Below are 21955 nucleotides of genomic sequence, written 5' to 3' on the forward strand. Positions count from 1 at the left end.
TGCTGATGTGGTGCAAAAGCTGCATGGAATCCTGTCCGTATGGGTGGGCACGCAGGATTAACTCAGTCCCAAAAAAATACCCCAACTTTTGCAGAATCAACAAAACCCACTATGTTACTTGTTGATTCAGCACTAAAAATTGCTACAGAAGGAACCTGGAAGTTGAGTCATGGTAACTGGATTTTTCTTTTTTGGTTTGAAGCGCTTTGCTGCTTATCCAAGTAGCTTCTTCAGTCTGAGAAGGAAATGACATCTATCCATTATGATTGCCAGAATGACACCAAGATTGGCATGCAACATTTTTAAGGAGGGGGAAAGGAAAAAAAAATCTCTGTATAGTTGTGATGTCTTGCCAAATCACCAGATCCGTTTGCCCTCAGAGGGTATGTGTGTTGGGGTGTGTGTGTGTGTGTGTGTATGAGCTCACTGTGCTGCCACCACGTGGCTGTTTTGGGGAAATTATAATATGCTATCTTATCTGGGTAGCCAACTCCTCCTTCCCTATGACATATTTCCTCCTTCTCTTGATCATGTGCCTTACACCCCTCCCCTTTTGGGATGGATTTCCTCCTTCTTGCTCCCTGGGGACTCTCCTCCTCCATAACCGGCAGATACATGTGCTCCTCCATGTCCAGCAGACACACATGCAGACACTGTGAGTCGATACTGTCTTTTGACCCTTGAATTACCGTCCATAAATCATCTGTCTTTACCTTGTCTGCTGTAATCTCATCTGCATGCAAATAAAGGTATTTCTGGATGATCAAGGTATTTCATGAGTTCTGCTATCTGGAAAAGAGCTGTTAACAGTGATAACACCTGCTTATACAGACCAGCACAGGGGTCTTAACAAGGGGATCAGTCACAATACAGCAGTTTGATCCAGAATACTCACACACAGGGAACTTCAAATCAATGTTGACTCATGATGATTGCCTGGACTAATCAAAAGTAGAAGTCACAGTCTTGCATTTTTCTTGCTGCGCTGCAGAGTTTAGGAGTTAACATATCATGTGGCACCTTTCTAAATAGCCGTAAGAAGCTAGCTACAAGCACATCTCTGAGTGCTCTCTGGAGTCAATGGAAATCACAATTTGATGTGGGAAGTTAGTTAATCCAAAGAAACGGTCTTGTATATTGACTGTTCTTATGTAAGGTTTTGAACCATAAAAATGGAGGCTCCTAAATCAGAACATAAGATTCCTCCTAGATCTGGTGAACAGCCTGTCTAATCCAATATTCGTTGCAACACCATGGCCAGCTAGATGCATTCAGAAGCTTACAAACATGGAGCAGGTATTCAAGGGATGCGTAATGGTCTGTGAGAATGTCCTTGAGAAACAGGAAGAGGAGCAGTCTAGGCAATGGTCAGATATCAAAGCATTAATTGGCTAGATTCCTTATCTCCACCTCCATACATTCTGTCTACAGCTGGGTCAGTTGAACAAAAATGTTACACGATTCAAAAGACAGTCCCAGAACTAAGAAACTGCTGGAACAGAGTGTTCTAGTTAAAGTATCTTGGACATTGCTGTCTGCAGATTTAGCTGAATGAAACACACAATCTTTAATCTAATGGAGAGGCTATCTCAGAAAATGAATAGTAGTCTGTTTGATATTGATGATGTGCCATCAACTTAGTGTCAATTCTTAGTAATTACATAGATAATGTCTGGGATCTGGTCCAAATCAGGCCCTTCAGGTTGTCTACTGCTGTAATTGGGACCTTCCATCTACTTGCTGGTTGTCTGTCTTCTTTTTGCTTCTATCTTTCCTAGTATATTAGATTTCTCGTGGGAGAAGTCTTCATGTCAAAAATATCATAATTTGAGCCTGGTCATTTGTGCTTTGAGTGAGAACTGGATTTATTTGTATTCAACACCAACATTCTAATGTATCCAGACAGTAGTTTTTGTATTCTTCTTTAAAGTTCAACTTTTGCTTCCATAAAGTGTTACAGGGAAACTATTGCCTGCAAATTCTGATCATTGTAGGTATAAACATTTTACTGCCAATAGTAAGTATATAACTCTGTTATTAAAAAAAAGGATAGAGCACAGACATACACATACACCCAAAACATTAAAATGACATATGTGACCATATGCAACGGTTAATTTGCATGGCATCCTTTTTGACATGCAGAGGTTTTTTTTCTGACCCTGATCCCCTGATGCCACTAGTTTTAGATTAAATGCAAATTAAAGAGAAAATATATAGAAGTTTTCCTGAAAGAGACCTAACAAAGATACATCTTTTAAAGCTGTCAGGATAATCCAATTAACAAAAGACTTTCAGTAGACATGGAATGCTTCCAAAATCTATGGATAACACAAAACAAACTAGAATATCTAATGCTCTAAATAACGGACATTCAGAATGATTTTGTTAGGTAACAAAGAGGCTAAAAATAAAATAATGAAACTTAATAAAAGTAAAGTACAGAGTGCTTACTTAGAAAAAAGAATCAAAGGCATTGCTGTAAGAGGAGATGCTTGCCTTGATAGCAAAATATGTGAAAGGGATCTGGCAACTGTGATTGATCACAAGCTGACTATAAGACAGCAGCATGACATAACTGCAAAATAGGCATTTTCAATTTTAGACAGTATCAGTACAATTTCCAAATTATAGGAAGTGATTTCCGGTCTATTTTGTACTGATTGGAGCCTGTTGTGAGTACTAGTATCAATTTGTCTTAAAAAAACAAACAATGTGGAAAAGGTTCAAAGAAGAACGATAAGGATGATTGTAAGAATTCTCACCCATCAATCTGGACTGCCCTGCTCTGCTCTGTTCTATCTTTTGATTGTTTTTGTAACTTCTAGTCTTTTTATTAGCGTAAGAAATCACTCTTGTAATAATCAGGGAATTGGAAATAAATTCTAGAGTGATACTATAAGGGGAAATGTTTCTGTTTACCTCTGACAAGAGAACAATGTATGGCAAATATGAAAGGATTCTTCAAGTACCTCAATATACATCAGATAGAAAGCTTTACCTCACCTCAGAGGCCAGGTCACTGTGAAGCAGGGCTTTTTTTCTCATAGAACGCCCAGAACGGAGTTCCGGCACCTTTTTTGGATGGAAACTTGTAGGGTAGGCAAGGCAGGTTGTATGACATGTGTGAGCTCCGGCACCTTTTTCTTTTACAAAAAAAGCACTGCTGTGAAGTATTAGAAAATATTGAGCAGTTGACAGTGGAACTAATTATTAAGGAAGTTCTGTTCTTGATGGTATTCCTTGCCTCTACAATCATAGATGACATCCTGTCAACCTTTAGAGATAGTCCAGACAAGAAATATCTACCCTGAATACTAATATTACCTTTATAGTAAGGTTACATTAAGAGAATCTGTTAAATCTAGAACAGACATGTCAAACACAAGGCCCGGGGGCCAGATCCAGCCCGCGAAGTGGTTTCATGTGGCCCACGAAGCCATCCTGGAAACAGTGAGGGAACGGCCCCCACTGCCTTGGCCCTGGCCCAGAGACCCTCCTTCTGCCAGAGACCCTCAGATCTGTCCCACTCCTGCCCAGGCCCCCATAGGCACCCTCGATGCGAACCATGTATAGCTGGCCACGCCCACCCAGTAGGCCATATGCACTCTAGCCATGCCCACCCAGTAGGCCGTGCCCACCCAGGCCACACCCACCCGGCCCCTTGAGGGCAACCGCAATGCTGATACGGCCCTCAATGAAATTGAGTTTGACACCCCTGATCTAGAAGTACATGTCTATTACCTCATTTTTGCAGTACAAGAACCTAGGGGTGGTCCTTTCTGAGACCTTTGCCATGCCCAAGTTGCTTCTGCAGACTCATCTGTCTCTTACTATATATAAGCACTACCCCTAAATATAATAGCAAGAAGTGAAATCTCTACACTAATCTGGAAAAGGATAAGGAAGTGGGTACAGCTGTAAAAAAGAATGAGAAAAGAAATATGTGGGAGTCTGTTTCAGAAAGTGAGACCTCAGTGTTAAGCAAAATAAACTTCAGGCAAGTCAGAAAAGATCCAGTCAAATTACTAATCTAATGAAAAATGCTAAATCAGCATGAGACACATTTAACTCACTCATCTCCTAGTTTGCAGAAGTCCCATCTTACCAGATGTGTTAAGATGTAAGTTTCCAGAACTTGACGTTAAGTTACAAGATAGAAGCAGATAATATATAAGATGTAGTAAGATTTGGATTTAAATAAATAATGTTGTTACTCAGTCTATGTTAGTATATCCAGACAGGAAGTACACCCAGATGAACTAATTCTAACTTACTGTATGGTTGCATTAAAAGAATCTTGCAAATCTGGAAGTATATTTCTTTCCCCTTTACACCCAAAGAAATTAGGGAGGGTCCCTTTTAAGATGTTTGCCAGGCCGACATTCCTGCTATAGATCAAGATGCCTCTTATCCCACAATTCCCCTGGCTGCCATTCTTCCATTTCCCAAGATCATTCCCACATATCATTACAATACCTAATCTGAAAAAGAGATGAAGGAAGGACCACTAAGTAAGCAGGAAGAGGCTATTAAAACTATCTAATTGCTATCTATCTATCTATCTATCTATCTATCTATCTATCTATCTATCTATCTATCTATCTATCTATCTATCTATCCAGAAATAAAATAAACAAAAAGACAAAAGCATATTACAATACATATAGAAGACATATTATCTGTTGAACACATCATTAAGCCTTGATCACACAGAGACTAATATTGAGCTATCTTTCCATTACATCAGTAAAGAGCCAATTTATAAGCAGATAACAAATACGTATCCGTTCAGTACCATAAATCTGTGATAGCACTATCTTTCCACTGTAAAAGAGTAATGTACCTCATACTTGAGGTAACTAGAATTCTTTATATAATGATTTCAACTATTTGGTATATTACATTCTCTTATTTAAATCACATTGTTGTTCCTAAAACATATGTATATGTGTACGTATCTCTTTCATCAATGTATAATTTCAGTATAGTAAGGTTGCCAGCAAACTCTTTTGTAAATGTTGCTTGAGGTGTCCAATAAATATGAAAAAATATGTTGAATTATTCTCATTTTAAGATGATAAAAACACACGTATTCTGTAACACTCTTAGCAATAGCACTTAGACTTCATAGTGCTTTACAGCCTTCTTAGCTACATGTGTTAATATGTAGTATTCCAACTCTTATTCCAACATTCTTATAAATAATTTTTATCTCAAAAATTATCTTATTTTTGGGAAAAAATACCAATATGCTTGAAAGAACACATTTCAGTGATGATAACAACTCAGGAGCTTTAGATGCTGTAATGCATCTGAACCAATCTATGAAATCAAAATATGTTTTAGTAAAGAATTGGCCATTAATATTTTATTAAAATGCAAGTTTCAAACTGGGAGTAACCCAAAACAAATATTTATCATATGAATAAAAATCTAAATTTTATTTTGATCCTGATCTTCCAAATACGCCATGCAGCTTAATAATAAATATACAGTGGAATCCTGGCTAAAAAAAGGAAAGAAGTCATATTGTTGAAGGAGTCACATATTTATAATGATCAATTTGTTTTAATCACTTTTATTGAAAATGTATGTCAAATGATAACACTGAAAATCAAGAAAATTATCCCACCATCACCGTCATTACATGGTAAGGTTAATTTAAAGAAAATCTAAGGGGTTTGCCCTTTTTTGCATTAAACCTATTAATCTGTTCAAAATAGTTATAAAGAAATTATTCTGGATATTATAACAATCCTGAAATAATAATCCAATTTTACAACGTTTATCCTTCCCCGTATATTTGTTACAATTTTAATGCTTTACCTCAATATTAATCTGAGATTTAAAAAAAGTTTTAAATATTTCTTCTACAGATAAAGTTGAATTATCCCAAGATATATAAAAGAATTTAAATATCAAGTGAAACACCATTTTTTACATTTCTTTTCTAGCTATACTGTATTTGGTCAAAAAGCAGTTTGATGAAATGGTTAAGGTATCAGGCTAGAAACCAGGAGACCATGAGTTTTAGTCCTGCCTTAGGTCTGAAGCCAATTTTGTAATCTTGGGCCAGTCGTTCCCTTTCGTCCTAGGAAAGATGCAATGGCAAACCATTTCTGAAAACTTGCTGAGAAAGCTGCAAGGACTCCAGGCAGTCCCCAGGAATCACCACTAATTGGAAGGAACCTCCACCCATAATTTTTCATTTTCATATATCATATGAACATATATATAATATATATACAGTATATTGATTTATTATATATGAAAACATGTATGTAGGGTGCCAGAAACCAAATAATTTACCAAAATGTTGTACCAATCAATAGATTTTGAATGTTAATTATAATAAAAAAAGAAATATAATATCAGCATAACTTTATATATTATGTAAATGGGAACCTGTCTATGGTTTTGTCTGGAGAACCTTCCTCGTGTCAGCAGAGGGCAGCAAGCACAAACCATCTGGTATGAAAAGGAGGAAAGAAGAGTAAATGAAAGATGTTGATTTAATTATCCCAAGATATGTAAAATAATTCAAATATCAATTTGAAGAGTGAATGAAAGATGCTGATTTATCTAGCATCTTGTGGTATCCATTAGCCATCTTTTCTCTGTTGGGAAATTTTGCATAGGGATATTAAGGAGCCACCAATAGTCCAAATTTTGCTTAATAGAACCCGTCTTCATTGACTATTACTTTTACAGAGAATCTATCTGACCTGACATTCTACCAAATTAGACAAACAGAAGGTGATCGTGGCTTCTCTTCCTCTTTCCCATTGTATGTTCTCTCAACATAGTTGAATTCCACTGCATGTTACTATATTTGATTTGTCCATTTATTTATTCTGAGTAGCAGTAAGATCACTTCTACCCATGGCTCCTATGCTGTTCCAAAAGAAGTCCTAGAGCAGGGGTCTTCAAACTTGGCCCTTTTATGACTTGTGGACTTCAACTCCCAGAATTCCTCAGCCAGCATGCCTGAGGCACACTGGCTGAGGAATTCTGGGAGTTTAAGTCCACGTCATAAAAGGGCCAAATCTGAAGACCCCTGCTCTAGGACTTGGTGTTCACACAACACAACATATTGGAGAATTGGTTGATTTACTTCCAACTCATCTGCAGTGCAACTCACAGTATAGCTAGTTTTCTTATATAACAGGGGTCTTCAAACTTGGCCCTTTTATGACTTGTGGACTTCAACTCCCAGAATTCCTCAGCCAGGCATGCTGGCTGAGGAATTCTGGGAGTTGAAGTCCACAAATCATAAAAGGGCCAGGTTTGAAGACCCCTGTTATATAAGATCCCCCTTGGGAGTGAAATCTTGTGTCTCTTGCATGGGTTTTAGCTCATGCAAAGAAAATATCACAGAAATAATGAGCAGGAATAAAATTCACAAGAGAAGGAGACTATCTGGAGGAGACTACCTTTCTTTAATAGACTGAATTGTTCTCTTCAGTGCAAGGGAGCTGTGTACAAAGTGACAGGCTACTGAGCTTTTATTTATCTTTCCTATTATTCTGTATAGAGTGAAGATAAGCGGATGTTACTGTTGCAGAACCTGCACCAGCTTTGAACAGAACAGGAATTTTTACTCCTTTTTCTCAGCATTTCAAATGCACAGAAGTGGAAAAAATCTCAAAATGCTTTCAAATTTGAAGCCAGTTTTCCCTAATCTGACACTCTCCAAAAGTTTTGGACTTTATATCTTTATCATTCCAAATCAGCATGGCCTTTGGCTGAAGTTCAACACATCTTGTGAGCATTGGGCCAGAGAAACTTAAACCATCCAGATCAGTGTTTCTCAACCTTGGCAGCTTTAAAATGGGTGGACTTCAACTCCCAGAATTCCCCAGCCAGCATGTTGGGAGTTGAAATCCACCTATCTTAAAAGTTGCTGTGGTTGAGAAACAGTGTCATAAGGCAATGTGAGAACAGTTAGTCCTTTACTCCAAGTACACATATTGGGAGCTCAGACTTCCCTTTTTCTCAAATGCCTTTAAATTGTAATAAGGAGGTATATGGTCTCATGGTGCACAGCAGCTTCAACAACAGAGGGATCCCTGATATGCCAAACTGAGCTATGACATCCTCCTGAGCTTTCTTCCTCTCCCCACACCCGACAAGCAGATTGGCTTTGCTCACATAACACACTTAAGGATACAAATAAAGATGTAACATGTGCATTGGTACAATATGCTGACCTTGATTGGTGAGATGCATTGTTTGTTGGTAGCTAAACGGATCCCAGCACCTTTGATTACTTCATGCACTGTTTTTCAACAGCAATTACTTTTAAGATAGGTGGACTTCAACTCCCAGAATTCCCCAGCCATTCTGGGAATTGAAGTCCACACATTTTAATGTTGCCGAGGTTGAGAAATGCTGACTTTGTGGTTCAGCCTATTGTGCAAAGTGCTTATGGAGATTCCATCATCCAGGTCATGGTTGTCCCAAAGACGCTTTTTCAAAAGGCAACTGGATTTCCTTTGTTTTTCCTTGAAGACGTTTCACTTCTCAACCAAGAAGCTTCTTCAGTTCATCTGAAGGAGTTTCTCGGATGCCAAGCGAAAAATCTTTAAGGAAAAACAAAAACAGTCCGGTTGCCTTTTGGAAAAGAAAAAAAAAACACCTTTGGGACCAGAAAACGGAAGTTAATTCAGCAAGCAGATTAAACACGCCATGGGAATCGACCACCTGCTTGCCTTTTTTCTCTATCCCTCTCCCCAACAGCCCCCCCCCCGCCCCGTTCTTGCCCTTCCTTGCTCACCCGTGTCAGTCAGAGCAGCGTTTCCCAACCTTAGGAACTTGAAGATGCGTGGACTTCAACTCCCAGAATTCCCCAGCCAGCTATGCTGGCTGGGGAATTCTGGGAGTTGAAGTCCACGCATCTTCAAGTTCCTAAGGTTGGGAAACGCTGAGTCAGAGGACATTTGTTAGCAATTAGAGGTGGGTGGGAGGGACAGCGCATATTTCGGCAGGGCTCCAAAAAGCCTCCTCGCCTCGCACTCCTTTCCCGGCCCGCCCACCCTAGATTTGGGGGCAGCGTCTATGGGGGCGAGAGGGGAGAGAGAGAGCTGGAGGAGGAGGAGGAGGAGGAGGCAGCTGGCACGTAGAGAAGCCACTCGTCCTGTTGTGGAAATTTGAAGGAAGTTTGTCTGGGCTCCGGCCCAAGGAACAGAGCGAGAGAAGGAGGGAGCGTGGCGGACAACATGCTGCCGGTGTGCTAAACGGCGCTCAGGGAAGCAAAGGATGCTCGTGAAGAGACAGCACGCCGCCGCCGAGCACTGAAGGGCGGGCACCTCCCGCCGCCTTCCCATCCCCATCCCCCCCGCCGCCCAGAAAGCAGCAAGTTTGAACGGCGGGTTCTTTGGGTTTCGGCGGTGGCGTTGCGTCCCGGCCATCCAAGGACCGCAGCCCTTGTTTCGGATGAGAGTCCCCCGGCTGCTTCCTTTCGGCCCCTAGGGCCTACTCCCATGAGGTCGAAGCGTCAGCCTCTCGCTGTTTGTTTTCCCGGGCTCAGGTCGGACCGAGCGGGACTGCCGACGGGAGGAGAATGAAAGGTGAGTTTCGGACTTAGGAGGGCGAGAGGAACAAGGCAGCTGCCCCATCAAATGGCTCTGCCTCACCCCGGTCCTCGAGTCTAGAAAAAACACCCAGTCGCCCCCTGGGGCTGCTGTAGGTCAGGCAGAGGAGGGGAAATGGGCTGTTGTCTTGGGAACTACTGTGGCTACCTTCCCACCTAACTTTTAACCAGACCGGATTTTAAGTCATGTAGAAACTTTTTGCAGATGCTTTGGCACAACATATATTGAGCATGTTGAAGAATAACCTTGAGTAGACTTCGGTGCTTCATACGCTCTCAGTTTCGTTTGGTGAATGACTGCTTTAATATACTGTGTAAATTCAGAAAATGAGTTACTTCTGGATTCAGATTAAACTTGTCATGTCAATAGCAAAGACTAAGGAAGCAAGATAGGACCACAATTATCCCAAACAGTGGCCTATATAGACAATTGGAGACAACCAGGGATATTTCTTAACTACACTGTTCCACCTATTCATCAGATTCAAGATTGGTTATAATGTTAAAACATCAAAACATCCCATTACAAAAGATACCATGAAAAATACAATCGTTGTTGTTCTCCAAGTGAAAGTCTTCATCTTGAATGCTTTATGGAAGAGGAGTGTTTCAGTCAATTTCTTGAAGGATAAAAGGATTGGCGTTAATCTGCCCTCATGGGACAAGCTGTTCTGCAGTGTGGGGACTGTCACTGAAAAAGTCACTCCCAGCCCAGGTCCCAACCTACTTGAGCTTTTGAGGGGTGAATACCTACAACAGCCTTTCCTGGCTAGAACAGTGTAGGATGAGCATATTCTACCTGGTGAATAACAACAGCATCCAGCATCTTGAATTGAGCCCAGATGCCTACTGTCAATTAGTGCAGCAGCCACAAAATAAGCTGACACTGATCTGCAAGAAGGCAATAGCTATATTCTGTTTCAGCTGTAGCTTCCAATTTATCTTCAGTGGTAGCCCCTACCTAGAGAAAATTAGGATAATCTGATAAGGGTGTCTTTGTTTTTCTCTCCTAGTCCAGGAGAGGACACAATGCTCAAACCAGGTGAAGCTGGTCGAAAGCTCTTCTGGCAGTACCCTTACTTGCTACTCTAGCAGAAACACCTGACCTTTTAGGGAAGTGTGACCTCATCCAAAGCAATAGATGGGTCATCAGTATATTGATGCTCACCCAAACTCCAGAATAATGAATGACCTCTCCCAAAAGTTTCATGGAGGTGCTAATAGTACTAGAGGGTCCAACTCTGAGCTTCTCTATACTGATGTACCCAAAGAAGCTATGTTTCCTTCCCTACCAACACTAGTTGGAAATACTTCCTATAATGAGCAGAAGCAGTTGAAAACAGTAGATACCTTATGACACGGGTGTCAAACTTGCCACATCATGTGACATGTCGCAACTCTTTTTGCATTGCCGGGAATAGGGTGGGCGCAGCTTCGGTATGATGAAACTGGGCTGCGGGCCAGCAGTTTGACACCCCTGCCTTATGAGAACTTGTGTTTGTTTGTAATACATGGTGCCTCGCAATTTTATTTACAATCTTCGCATTCTTTGCTATAGGACAGAGAAAATTTATATTAAGCCAGTGGACATATTGCCTAGTGATGCAAGTTGTCAAATATCTGAAAAGCACAGCGGGTGGGGGGGGAGTGGGGAGGAGGACTGCCGAGGGATGCAATTGAATGTTCTCCTTAACCTCAACTGAAATGAGTGGGAAATATGCACGATCACATAAAGTAGTAATAGCCCTGCCAGATTTGACCACAATCCTTGTAACCCAGTATTTTTTTTCCAACACTGGCAACTCGTCTCTCCCACAAAGAACAGTTTTCATATATCATAGAGGCAACAGCCCTCCCTTGCGGCTGGTAGTCGGTCTTTCAAAACAGACATCTTGTGTGGAGGATCGGTATAGCTACCATCACAATAGGATTATTTCACCATTTCCCCTTTGGCTTGTATAGGATTATAACCCACATGAAAACCTCTTGACCATGTTCAGTGTGTCACTCTGCTGCCTCTGCCCCCCACCCTTTCAGGTACTCTAAAGTGCTGTCAGATCCCTTTCTGTCGTCATTTAAAAGTAAAGGTTTCCCTGTCAGTCGTGTCTGACTCTTAAGGCACGATGCTCATCTCCATTGCTTGGCTGAGGGAGCCAGCGTTGTCCAAAGACAGAAGGCTATAAATGTCCCAATTTTATTTTCTTTTGATCATTCTCCTTACCATTTCCTATGCCTCTTCCAGTTTCTTTGAATCTTTTTAAAATCTGGTGCACAGGAACAATCGCTATATGGTGAATGAGGAAGAGGAAATCTGAGAAAATGTTTAATAAAAGGGAAACTTGGAGGGGGGGCGGAATGAGTGGCTGGCATGAAGGGGTGTGGGATTACCCAAAGTCCTAACACATCCGCTTGAAGAGGCCAGTTAAAACCATAGCAATTTTTTTGCCTCAGGGCCTCAGGATGTTCCCTCCTCCACCCGTCTTCCTGGTCCCATTTCAGAGATCAAAAGTACAGTTCAGATTTCAAACTTCCACAAAAACTGATTAAAGGGTTCCATTCCCCCTCCAGTTGGCTAAATGATTCATTTAATACCAATGTTCATAATGGTGCGATTAAAATGAGAAAGCTAATGTTTCCAACTCTTCCTGTTCTGAAAGTCCTGGACTGTTGCAAGTATCACAAGGTGTTTTTTTTTTGAACTGGTTTAATTCAGAATATGTACTAAATCTTGTTTTCCTATCCTTCACCTAAGACAATTTTTCCCAGCCTGGTCATGCTAGCTGGAAATTATGAGAGGTGATGATCCACACATTTGGAAGGTATCATCATCATTAAGGGAAGGTTGTTAAATCAAATTGCAGCCTCTGGGTGCTAGTTCTTTCAGAAGGCAGTTGCTCTTTTTTCTTTGTCAGACACAAGGAACCAGAAGGACACCACAAACTTATCAAAGTTACTTCTTTATTGCTGCATGCCTATTTACAAGAATCTTGCCAAACTAACTGCATTCTCTTAGGAACAGCCAGATAACAGTTTCAGGGTTACTCGTGGAGATAAGATCTATGTTTCTTCCTGCTCTGCAAGGATTCTAAGCTCATCCCTTCGTCACACTTTTCACCACTCAAGCTGGAGATCCCACCATATTAGTCTTTGCCTCTCATGCAGTCTGGAAAAGAAAATTCCATCCTTATTCCTTTCTCCTCAGCTTTTAATATTTCTCAACGATGGCCTTGGTGGCTTGGTTTTTGTTTTACGTACAGAGCTTTTGGCTAGAGCAGGGGTAGGCAACTTCGGCTCTTTTATGACTCATGGGAGTTGAAGTCCATGAGTCATAAAAGAGCCGAGGTTGCCTACCCCTGGGCTAGAGAAAGCCTTCCCCACCTCCATCTTTGATTGACAGATTATACTAAACTTGACTTTCTTACCAGAATGGTTTCCTTTCTAGATATTTGGCTAAATGACCTGTGCTGATGGCAATAGTGATCAATATTTGGGGCAGGAAGAATGAGTTTATTATTTATTTATTAAACAATTTTATGTGGCTGTCCAATTCATGCATAGTTGATTCCATGCAACTTACAACATTTAAAAATCCACCACATAAAAATCCCACCCCACTACCCCATAGCAGCAACAACTACAATCAAATCAACCACTTGGTGGCTCCATCTTCATTTGTGGTCCCCAGGCCCTCTGACAAAACCACATTTTAGGGCCTTTTGGAAAAGCAACAAAATAGATGCCTTAGCAGGAATGAGGGTCCAAGAAGAAGGAGACATCTCTGAGAAGGCCCTTTTTCATGGTCCCACCAGATGTATTTCCCTAATCAATGGGATCCAAAGCATATCCTGACATCCTGTCCTGGTAGGCTAAGATGTAATAATGGTTGATTTATTAAGAATCATTTTGTTGAAGGAAAAGTTGGCCTCTTCTTTGTAATCTGGACTGAGGCAGCTCTGAAAAGTCTTGCTATAATTTAATTATAGGCTAGTAATTAAGAAAAGCAGATTTACATCTTCACTCAGTCATGGAGTTACTGGATGATTTGGGGCCAGTCACACACACTGATTCAACCCCACTTATGTTATAAGGGTTGTGGTGATAAATCTAGAGGAATCTCCCACATATGCTGTTATGAGGTCTGACAATAAATAATGAATCTGTAAATATTCTGTCCCCCCAGAGCAGGTTCTCTCAACATTAGCAACCAAAAACTGGTTTTCATTATGCCGTGTTTTCCTCTTTAAATGGGAGGGGGAAATGAAAGAAGCAATGAGAAAACACAAAACATAGTTTTCTGGGTGGTGTGGAAGATAGTATCTATCTAGCACAATTCTGTGACTAAGACAGGGAATGATAAAAAGTCTTGTTCAAAAGCACCAAAGAGAACAGAGAAAGGAAGATGATTGGAAAGGAGAATGCATGATGGGGGAACATCTTGGGTCAGGAATGGAGGGGACTTCTTTGATGCCAATTCCACAACTGAACCAGAGTCAAGAATCCCAAAGCTGGAAGCCGGCCAAATGCTACTCTCCCAGGTCCACTAACAGACTGCAGAACAAGGAGTCAAGCCCAGCACTTCAAGGAAGAAAGCGAAGCCTCAAAGAAACAGTTATGGCTCCAAGCTGAAAATCTTACTCTGGTGGAAATGGTTTTCCAACACCAATTTTGTGGTCATTTCTAAGGGAATACCAAAGGCAATTCAGAAGTTGCTTCCTAGATTCTCCTCTCTTGCAGAAATGGCTGATGGCACAGCTTTCAAATACAGTGCAGTTGGGTGTGATCCAAATATTCTCTTATTTACTTGTTTATTCATTCATTGTATTTATATACACCTCTAAGAACTACAAGAGGACCTTCCTTAATTTTATTTAGTAGTAGGGCTAAATGTGAGCAACTGACCAAAAGTCATCCTGTGAGTTCTTTGACCAAGGGGTGACTTCAATCTGGGTCTCCTGAGTCCTTATCTCAGGAACACACAACTTTCATCAGCCCAAGGATTTGCACAGCATTCCAAACAACAAACATTAAAAAATGGGTGAGGCTTGGACCCATTCAGGGCTTAGCTCCTTGACACCTTATTCCCCCTTCCATACCTCCCATAATGCAGAAATAATTTTTAGTCCTACCATCCTAAAGAAACAGCATATTTCTGCATTTGCAGAAGGGCAATATTCAGCCCTTGGGCCATTCTGTTTGAGACTAGACATAATGATACTATTCCTTGGCTCTACTCCAACATCCTTTGCAGTGTGGCTAGGTGAAGAAGCAACTTAACTTATCATACTGAATCTTTGTTATGGAAACATCAAAATGAATATACCTGGCATCTGAGCCTCAGTGATAATGAAAGCTTTTGAAGCCTGGGAGAAAGAACATGAAATACCCCCAGAGTGCAATGAATAGCACTTTTGCTTGCATTGTACACTTTGCAAAACATTGCAGAGTAGACTCTGCATTTAACTCCGCTTTCATTTCACGCCTGTGTTGCACAATCCATCTTTCTGGATGATAATAATATTGCAAGAGACCACTCTATGTTTAAGGTGAGCAATGTTTTTAAAGTGCCAAAAGAAAGGAGTTGGCTTCTTCTTTAGAAACGGGATGATTGCTAGTTTTAGCCTTCAGGATTAATGAATGGATAGCACAAACTTTTTATTTTCATTTTTAAAAAACAGGGCTCAGGTAATCACAGAAATCCTGCTAGCAAGGTGAATTTCCCAGTATGCAAGAAGGGGTCAATTTGATATTTGCTGAGGTGCTAGAGTAGCTGCTTCTTTGAAGTTCTTTGAAGTTTCTACTGTAGCTTTTCTCAACCTGTCCCCCAAATTTCCCAACTTACCTGGGGATTGTTGGCATTCTGGTCCAAGAGACATGAGCTGGGATAGTCTGCTCTAAATTCTAGCTTAATTAACAGGAATGATTCCATTTCTGCAAAAGACTAGAAGAGAATTCCCTAAAAATGATTAAATTTATAACTATATAGTGGATAGCTGACAAGCTCTTCCACTATAGAGAATAATTGCAAAAAAAGTCCTACCTGATTCCCATTCAGTTCAATCAGATCTACATAACAGCATATCCCTTCAATTACATCCATTGCCTACTCTTACAATGTCCATGTAATACTCTATCAGGAATCTATTCAGCATCATATTTTTAAAAGTTTTGCACTACAGTCCTAGGCTTTTACCAGGATTCAGACTATTTTATGCTATTTGTGTCTATTCTTCCATTAACATGGAACATGGTCCAATAGTACATTTGCCTTTAAAGAAAACACACAAATGCAATCATAAATAAAGCTTTCAGCACCAGACTATTTTTATGCAATTCTCAAAGTTGGCATGCTGCCCAGTGACAATTTTCTGTTGACATAAGGGAGTAATTCTCAAAACAGAGAACCGCTTGCATGTATGAGAAAATTAAATATAGGAAGGCCTAGTCCACTTGACAGTATCCTTCCACTGCTTTTCTCAAGTTGTCTGATTGTGGAGCCAGAGTAAGCCAAATATTTGATCTCCAGAATAAGGTCACTTCAAGACAAGATCTCCCTACTCTGAACTATATCTCTGCTACCCTGAAGATTTTTTTGGAGTAGCAGTCTGAGATGAAGGGTATGATAAACCAGTAGAGATCAAAAACTTAAATTGATTTTTGAGATTTCTTCCATGATTATCTTCTTCAATATGTTGTGATGTAACACCATGTCTAAGAAACTAAGTAACCAAGGGCCAGGTCTGACTATTGCCTTCAATTCAGCATAAATTTTGCTTTTAGCATGAATTATTTAGAGTGTGTTGGGAAAGTCACATCCTGCTGGCCCTCCCCCCCACCACCATGTCCCATGTAAAGCTGAAATTGAAACACTATTATAATTAAACTTTTCATGATTATTAAATACATCCATGGACATTGTATTTCCAAATTAACTAAGTTTGAGTTTGGCATTGCACTCTTTAGTCAGGCTTTCCCCAAGTCCACACCAATGCAACAATTCTAAAAATACATGTCTTTTTCTTCTGGTGTTGCTTCTGAGAGTTGAATAAGCATGCACATTTACAAAATCATTCATTTTAACAAGGAAAAGCCTGTTGTGGAAAGCATCTGTTCTGTTCCAGCCTACTACCGGCCCTGCAGAAAAGGCAGGGACAACCCCTTTACAAAGGCAAAAGGCTGGAACTAAGCCTGCCAAATTTATTGACACAAAACAGAGCAAACTGAACAAAACACGAACCACAAAACAGGAGCTATTCAAACGGTTGCCTTCAGCAAACCAGCCCTCCCACACATTCCCCTTTTAAACAGTTCAAGGCGTGGCTTCTCTCTGCCTCCTTCTGAGGTGCCCCATTGCCTTCCTCTGTTTACTCCTGATTGACTGCCTCCTGTGTCGGGCGTCCTTGAACAGGGCCAGCTGTGGGTCATCTTCATCCACGCTGTCAGGCTCACACAGCTGGGTCTGCGTAGTAACCAGATGGGAGGGGCCTGGCTGAGAGCTCTGGGAAGCCTCAGAACTGTCCTCTGCAGGCTCTCCAAAACCCCCCTCCTCCTCCTCCTCCTCTGAATTGTCCGACCCAACTGCCGAACCCACAGGCTGACCCTGAATCACAACACTGTTGACCACTTTTATAAGGTCAGCAATACATATACCCAGTGATTTTGAAATAATTTTTAAAAAAGACTGACATAAAAAAAACTTTAATTTTGGTAAGATGACTGAGTTACAAAAACAATTCAGCTTAATAAATTTTAGAAAGTGGAAAGTGTCCCATTAAACATAGTAAAAAGAATGATGTCAGTCCAGCGCTGGATATCCTGCTATGTATGTAAGATAAGTTGCCCAGGGGATTCCCACCACCGGCAGAGTGCCAGCTCCATCAAGTCTTACATTTTGTCATTTGTCTTTATCTTTGATGGCCAGAGTCACTGCCAAATATGTGATTTTTCTGTCAACTTGCCTAGCCTGTGGCTGGCAAAGAAATCCCTGGTGTATCTTAGTCTCTTAGGTTAACCACAGTATCCAAATAACATTGATTCCTCATCCAGAAAAAGAAAACAAAAACAGGAAAACTAAAGGAGAACTCATTCCCCCATGAATCTTGTTCATTGGTCTTTTCCAAAACATTTGGCAAGAAACCTTAAGAATATTGGGTCTTGGCAAGATACTAAAAGCACAAACAGATTGAAAGGTTTGGACCGATATAAAAGCCCAGAAAATTCTTGGTGACTTGATAGAGCTATTTATAAATGGTAGATCAGGCCCATTTGTTGTCTAAAAGTCTTGTAGGGCTGCCAAAGAATGGGGTTGAGCCATCCTAGGTTACACCAATTAACTACAAAATTTTAGTGGGGTACAGGAAATCTTTGTGGTACACCCCAACTACGGGCTGGGCAGACCCCATTAAAGTCATTGTTTTCCAGAGCAATCTAGTCCATATGTACTCAAAAATACATCTGATAATATTTAGCAACACAAACTCTCCAAGAATTATATGATTATAGCCAAAGAAACTATTAACGGTGGAAAAACAAATACATGAAATCGTAGCAATAAAAATAAAATATTGCAATAAAAAGGAAAAGAGAACCAATAAAATGGTGGATTTAAACATAGGCTAGAGAAATTTCTTGAAATTGGGGCAAAGCAAATCTAATTACAGCTTGAAAAGGTTCTACATGCAATCAAAGAATGCTGAGATGCATTTAAGGATCACACAGGTTGCACTATTAGAAATTGTCAAGGAACATGAATAGCTCGTAGTTATATTCAGTCATACCAAGTGGGAAGACCACTCACTGTCCCCTGTTGTCCAACTAATCAGCGACAGATGGCAGAGGATAGTTTCCCAACAACAGTACACAATCAACAATAGGGAAATAAGCATCCTGATCAGATACCTTGAAGGTGCAGAGATTTAACTTTGCTTCTGAGTGATCCATTGGAAGTGTTACATATTTAAGAGAAATGTTTCTCTTAGTTCTGGGAGGCTACAAGATCTGCTTGGGTTTATTGCTTAGTCAGCTTCTAGGAACAGTTCCCATCCATGCATTCATTTCACATGCTTGGGATGAACAGTACCAACACATGACTTCTTATGCTCAGAAAATATATATATATATATATATATATATATATATTCAAGGAAGTGAAAAAGTCTTCCTTGGAAGGGGGCGTTTAGGCCTGTTATACCCACACAAAGTTGGTTTCTTAGGAAAGAAAGACCCTTGACTCCATTTGTGCGAAAGATTTTCTTCTACTAAAAGTCAAGTTGTTACAGTACAGCAAAGCCAGAGCTGAAGTTTGTGTGCAAAGGTTCCCCAGTTAAATTTCCCTTTCCTGTTCTTTCTGCATAGTCTATGACAGGCTGGCATCTAGCAAAGCAAGTCTGAAGCTCAGGATGGCAGTTCAGACAAGGCCACTGAATTCACACAAAACAGCAAATCAGCAAAACTAGTGTTTTGACTCTGTTAAGAGGCTCACAGAAATATACTCCGGGTTTTTTGGGGAAGCATTTCACACAAAACAACTTCTTTTTAGCAGCTACTTTGAATTCTCAAACACATTCTCCGTTTCAGCGTATAAGTCTTTCTCTGATGAACCTCAGGAGAGAGTAAAGCACAACAATGTGAAAAAGATGTCCATGCCCTTTATACTATAAATTAAATTGGCAACCAAGCAAAATACTACGAAGTTATTCAGGCAAGGCTCATAATACAATAGATGTTACAATCTAAAAGCATACAAAGGATGTTTTCCCAACTAATGTTGCTTCATCCAATTAGATGGTGATTCCAGCTAGAGAATAGAAGATTACAGAGGCAGATAAACAGAGTGAGAGGAATAGAATGCAGATTCAGCAACTTAATTCATCTAAAAATTCTTGGGTTGTTGCTTTTGTGCTTTTTTCTAGGCTCTGATGATCCCGCTTTCCCAATGATAACTGCTTAAGATACAACTGGCACTTCTGACTGGTCAGGATCCTCAAGTTACATGAGCATTATACTAATGTCTCTCTTGGGCCATCTGGGTCCTCGATCTGGCTTATTCTGACACTGTCCTTACACTCTTTTCTCTAGGCTGATCCTTGTTGTTATGTGGATCTAGGGTCCCACCCAGTCTCTATCCATTCATCCATCACCTTTGGTGCCTCTGCTGGGTGTAAGCAGTTTACATCATTTTCCTTTCCAGTTCACCATGTTTCTCAAGACCTTCTTGCTCAGTAAACAAATTATATTACAATGGCCTGTCTATTTTTATGATGTATTAAAGGCTAAAACAGTGTTCAGGTCTCTATTTTTGATCCAAAATCTCCATCTTTAATCTATTTGTAATGCCAAGCAGTAATTAATACACTATGCTGAATAGGGTTTCTGACCAACATCTTACAAATATGTAATTACACATGCATATGACAGGCATGTTAGCATGTCGGCATGTCCACCCTGTAAACAGCATCACGAAATTGTTACTGTGTGAAATGACTTTAGGAAGGGAGAAAAGCTGCTCCTTCCCTACCCAACATCAAACACAGTCACTGGGAAAGAGGGCAGAAGGGAAGTATACAGTATGTACGTATGAATAAATGTCTGAGCATGTATTAATGCAACAATCCACTAGTAACCCTAATGGAAATCAGTAGGTTGCATAGATATATTAAGACATAGTTGCATTTTGATAATCCTGTGCCAAATTGAATTGGCTCTACAACAGTAGCCAACAATTGTGCAAGAGGAGCATGGAGAAAGTGATGCTCTCTCATTATTTGGCATATCTGTCCCAATGATTTGGTATTGTATATCATAGAGGCCAGTTTAAAAGCTGTGATGAGCTAGTTGTTGATAGTCTTAGCCTTGTATTCTTTTTTCAGTGGTTTTAAGATTCTGATAAATAAGACCTGCAATATAACATTGCAGCATAAGATACTTCTACATAGGGGAGTAGCCAGCCAATCAGCCAGTCACCTGTTCCCTTCCACGCAACTTGACCTCCCAGTTTTCTGTTCCTCTCTACAATGTATGCTCAAGGCTCATGTTGTTGTTGTTAGTTGCAAAGTCGTGTCCAGCCCATCGCGACCGCATGGATAACGTTCTTCCAGGCCTTCCTGTCCTCTGTCATCTTCTGGAATCTATTTAAGCTCACTCCTACTGCTTCAGTGACTCCATCCAGCCACCTCATTCTCTGTTGTCCCATTCTTCTCTTGCCCTCAATCTTTCCCAGCATTAGGCTCTTCTCCAGTGAGTCCTTCCTTCTCATTAGATGGCCAAAGTATTTGAGTTTCAACTTCAGGATCTGGCCTTCTAAAGAGCAGTCAGGGCTGATCTTCTCTAGGACTGACCTGTTTGAATGCCTTGCAGTCCAAGGGACTCGCAGGAGTCTTCTCCAGCACCATAGTTCAAAGGCCTCAATTCTTTGGCGCTCAGCCTTTTTTATGGTCCAACTTTCACAGCCATACATTGCAACTGGGAAGACCATAGCCTTGACTATATGCACTTTTGTTGACAGGGTGATGTCTCTGCTTTTTAGTGTGCTGTCTAGATTTGCCATAGCTTTCCTCCCCAGGAGCAAGCATCTTTTAATTTCTTGGCTGCAGTCCCCATCTGCGGTGATTTTGGAGCCCAGGAAAATAAAATCTGTCACTACCTCCATTTCTTCCCCATCTATTTGCCAGGAATTGAGAGGGCTGAATGCCATGATCTTGGTTTTCTTAATTGTTAATGTTGAGTTTCAATCATATGACATGCTTAATCCCATATCAGATTACCAAAGCCATTTGTTGTGTTTACATAACATGATATGCTCAGACAAGCATGTTCCTAATTAACCCAGTATGTTAAGACAAGATTTTCCCATAATGTGCTAAACAACACATCCCCCTTTTAGCCTAATCTAGGCACAAGTTCTGATATCAAAGAGAGGTTCTGTGGAAGAGATTTCCCCTTGTTGTTCCTCTGCCACAGCAAAATATATTTTATTTTCTGCATGGCACAGCATACCCGTAAGATGGTGATAACTTCCTCTTGAATGTAGACCTTCTGTTCTGGCACTGAGAGGATGAAATTGTCACTAAAGATTACAAGATGTCAAACTAAGTTAAAATAAGAAGCACTGGAGTCAACTTGGTTTCTTCAGATGTGTCAGACTATCAACCTTGGAGATAGGCCAATTGCTTACCAGAAAATTATGGGCAGCTGTAATCTAAAGAGCACCTGATCAGAGAAGGAGGACAGTATTTACATTTTTTTGGAAAGGAACAAGTGTGCAGACATGGACCTTAATTGTTATTGGGAAGCCGTAACTCAAGAGCAACTTCTGTTTTTGTGGTTTGAATTTGAATTCTGCATAACCCTCTCATTGTGTCCCAA

The 21955-nt window shown here is 40.5% G+C and overlaps 1 protein-coding gene across 1 annotated transcript in view; it reads left to right on the forward strand.

Annotated features, from left to right (window-relative positions):
* Positions 1-9235: 9235 nt before the first annotated feature.
* SCARA3 (scavenger receptor class A member 3) overlaps positions 9236-21955 on the forward strand; it is a 29566-nt gene continuing 16846 nt past the window's right edge. Inside the window, exon 1 of the mRNA XM_081314970.1 lies at positions 9236-9572. Within this exon, the coding sequence (XP_081171096.1) occupies positions 9566-9572 (7 nt within the window). The 5' untranslated portion in view covers positions 9236-9565. The remainder of the gene's footprint in view (positions 9573-21955) is intronic.

The sequence above is a fragment of the Vipera berus genome, assembly GCF_964194415.1.
Source record: "Vipera berus genome assembly, chromosome: 1".
NCBI lineage: Eukaryota > Metazoa > Chordata > Lepidosauria > Squamata > Viperidae > Vipera > Vipera berus.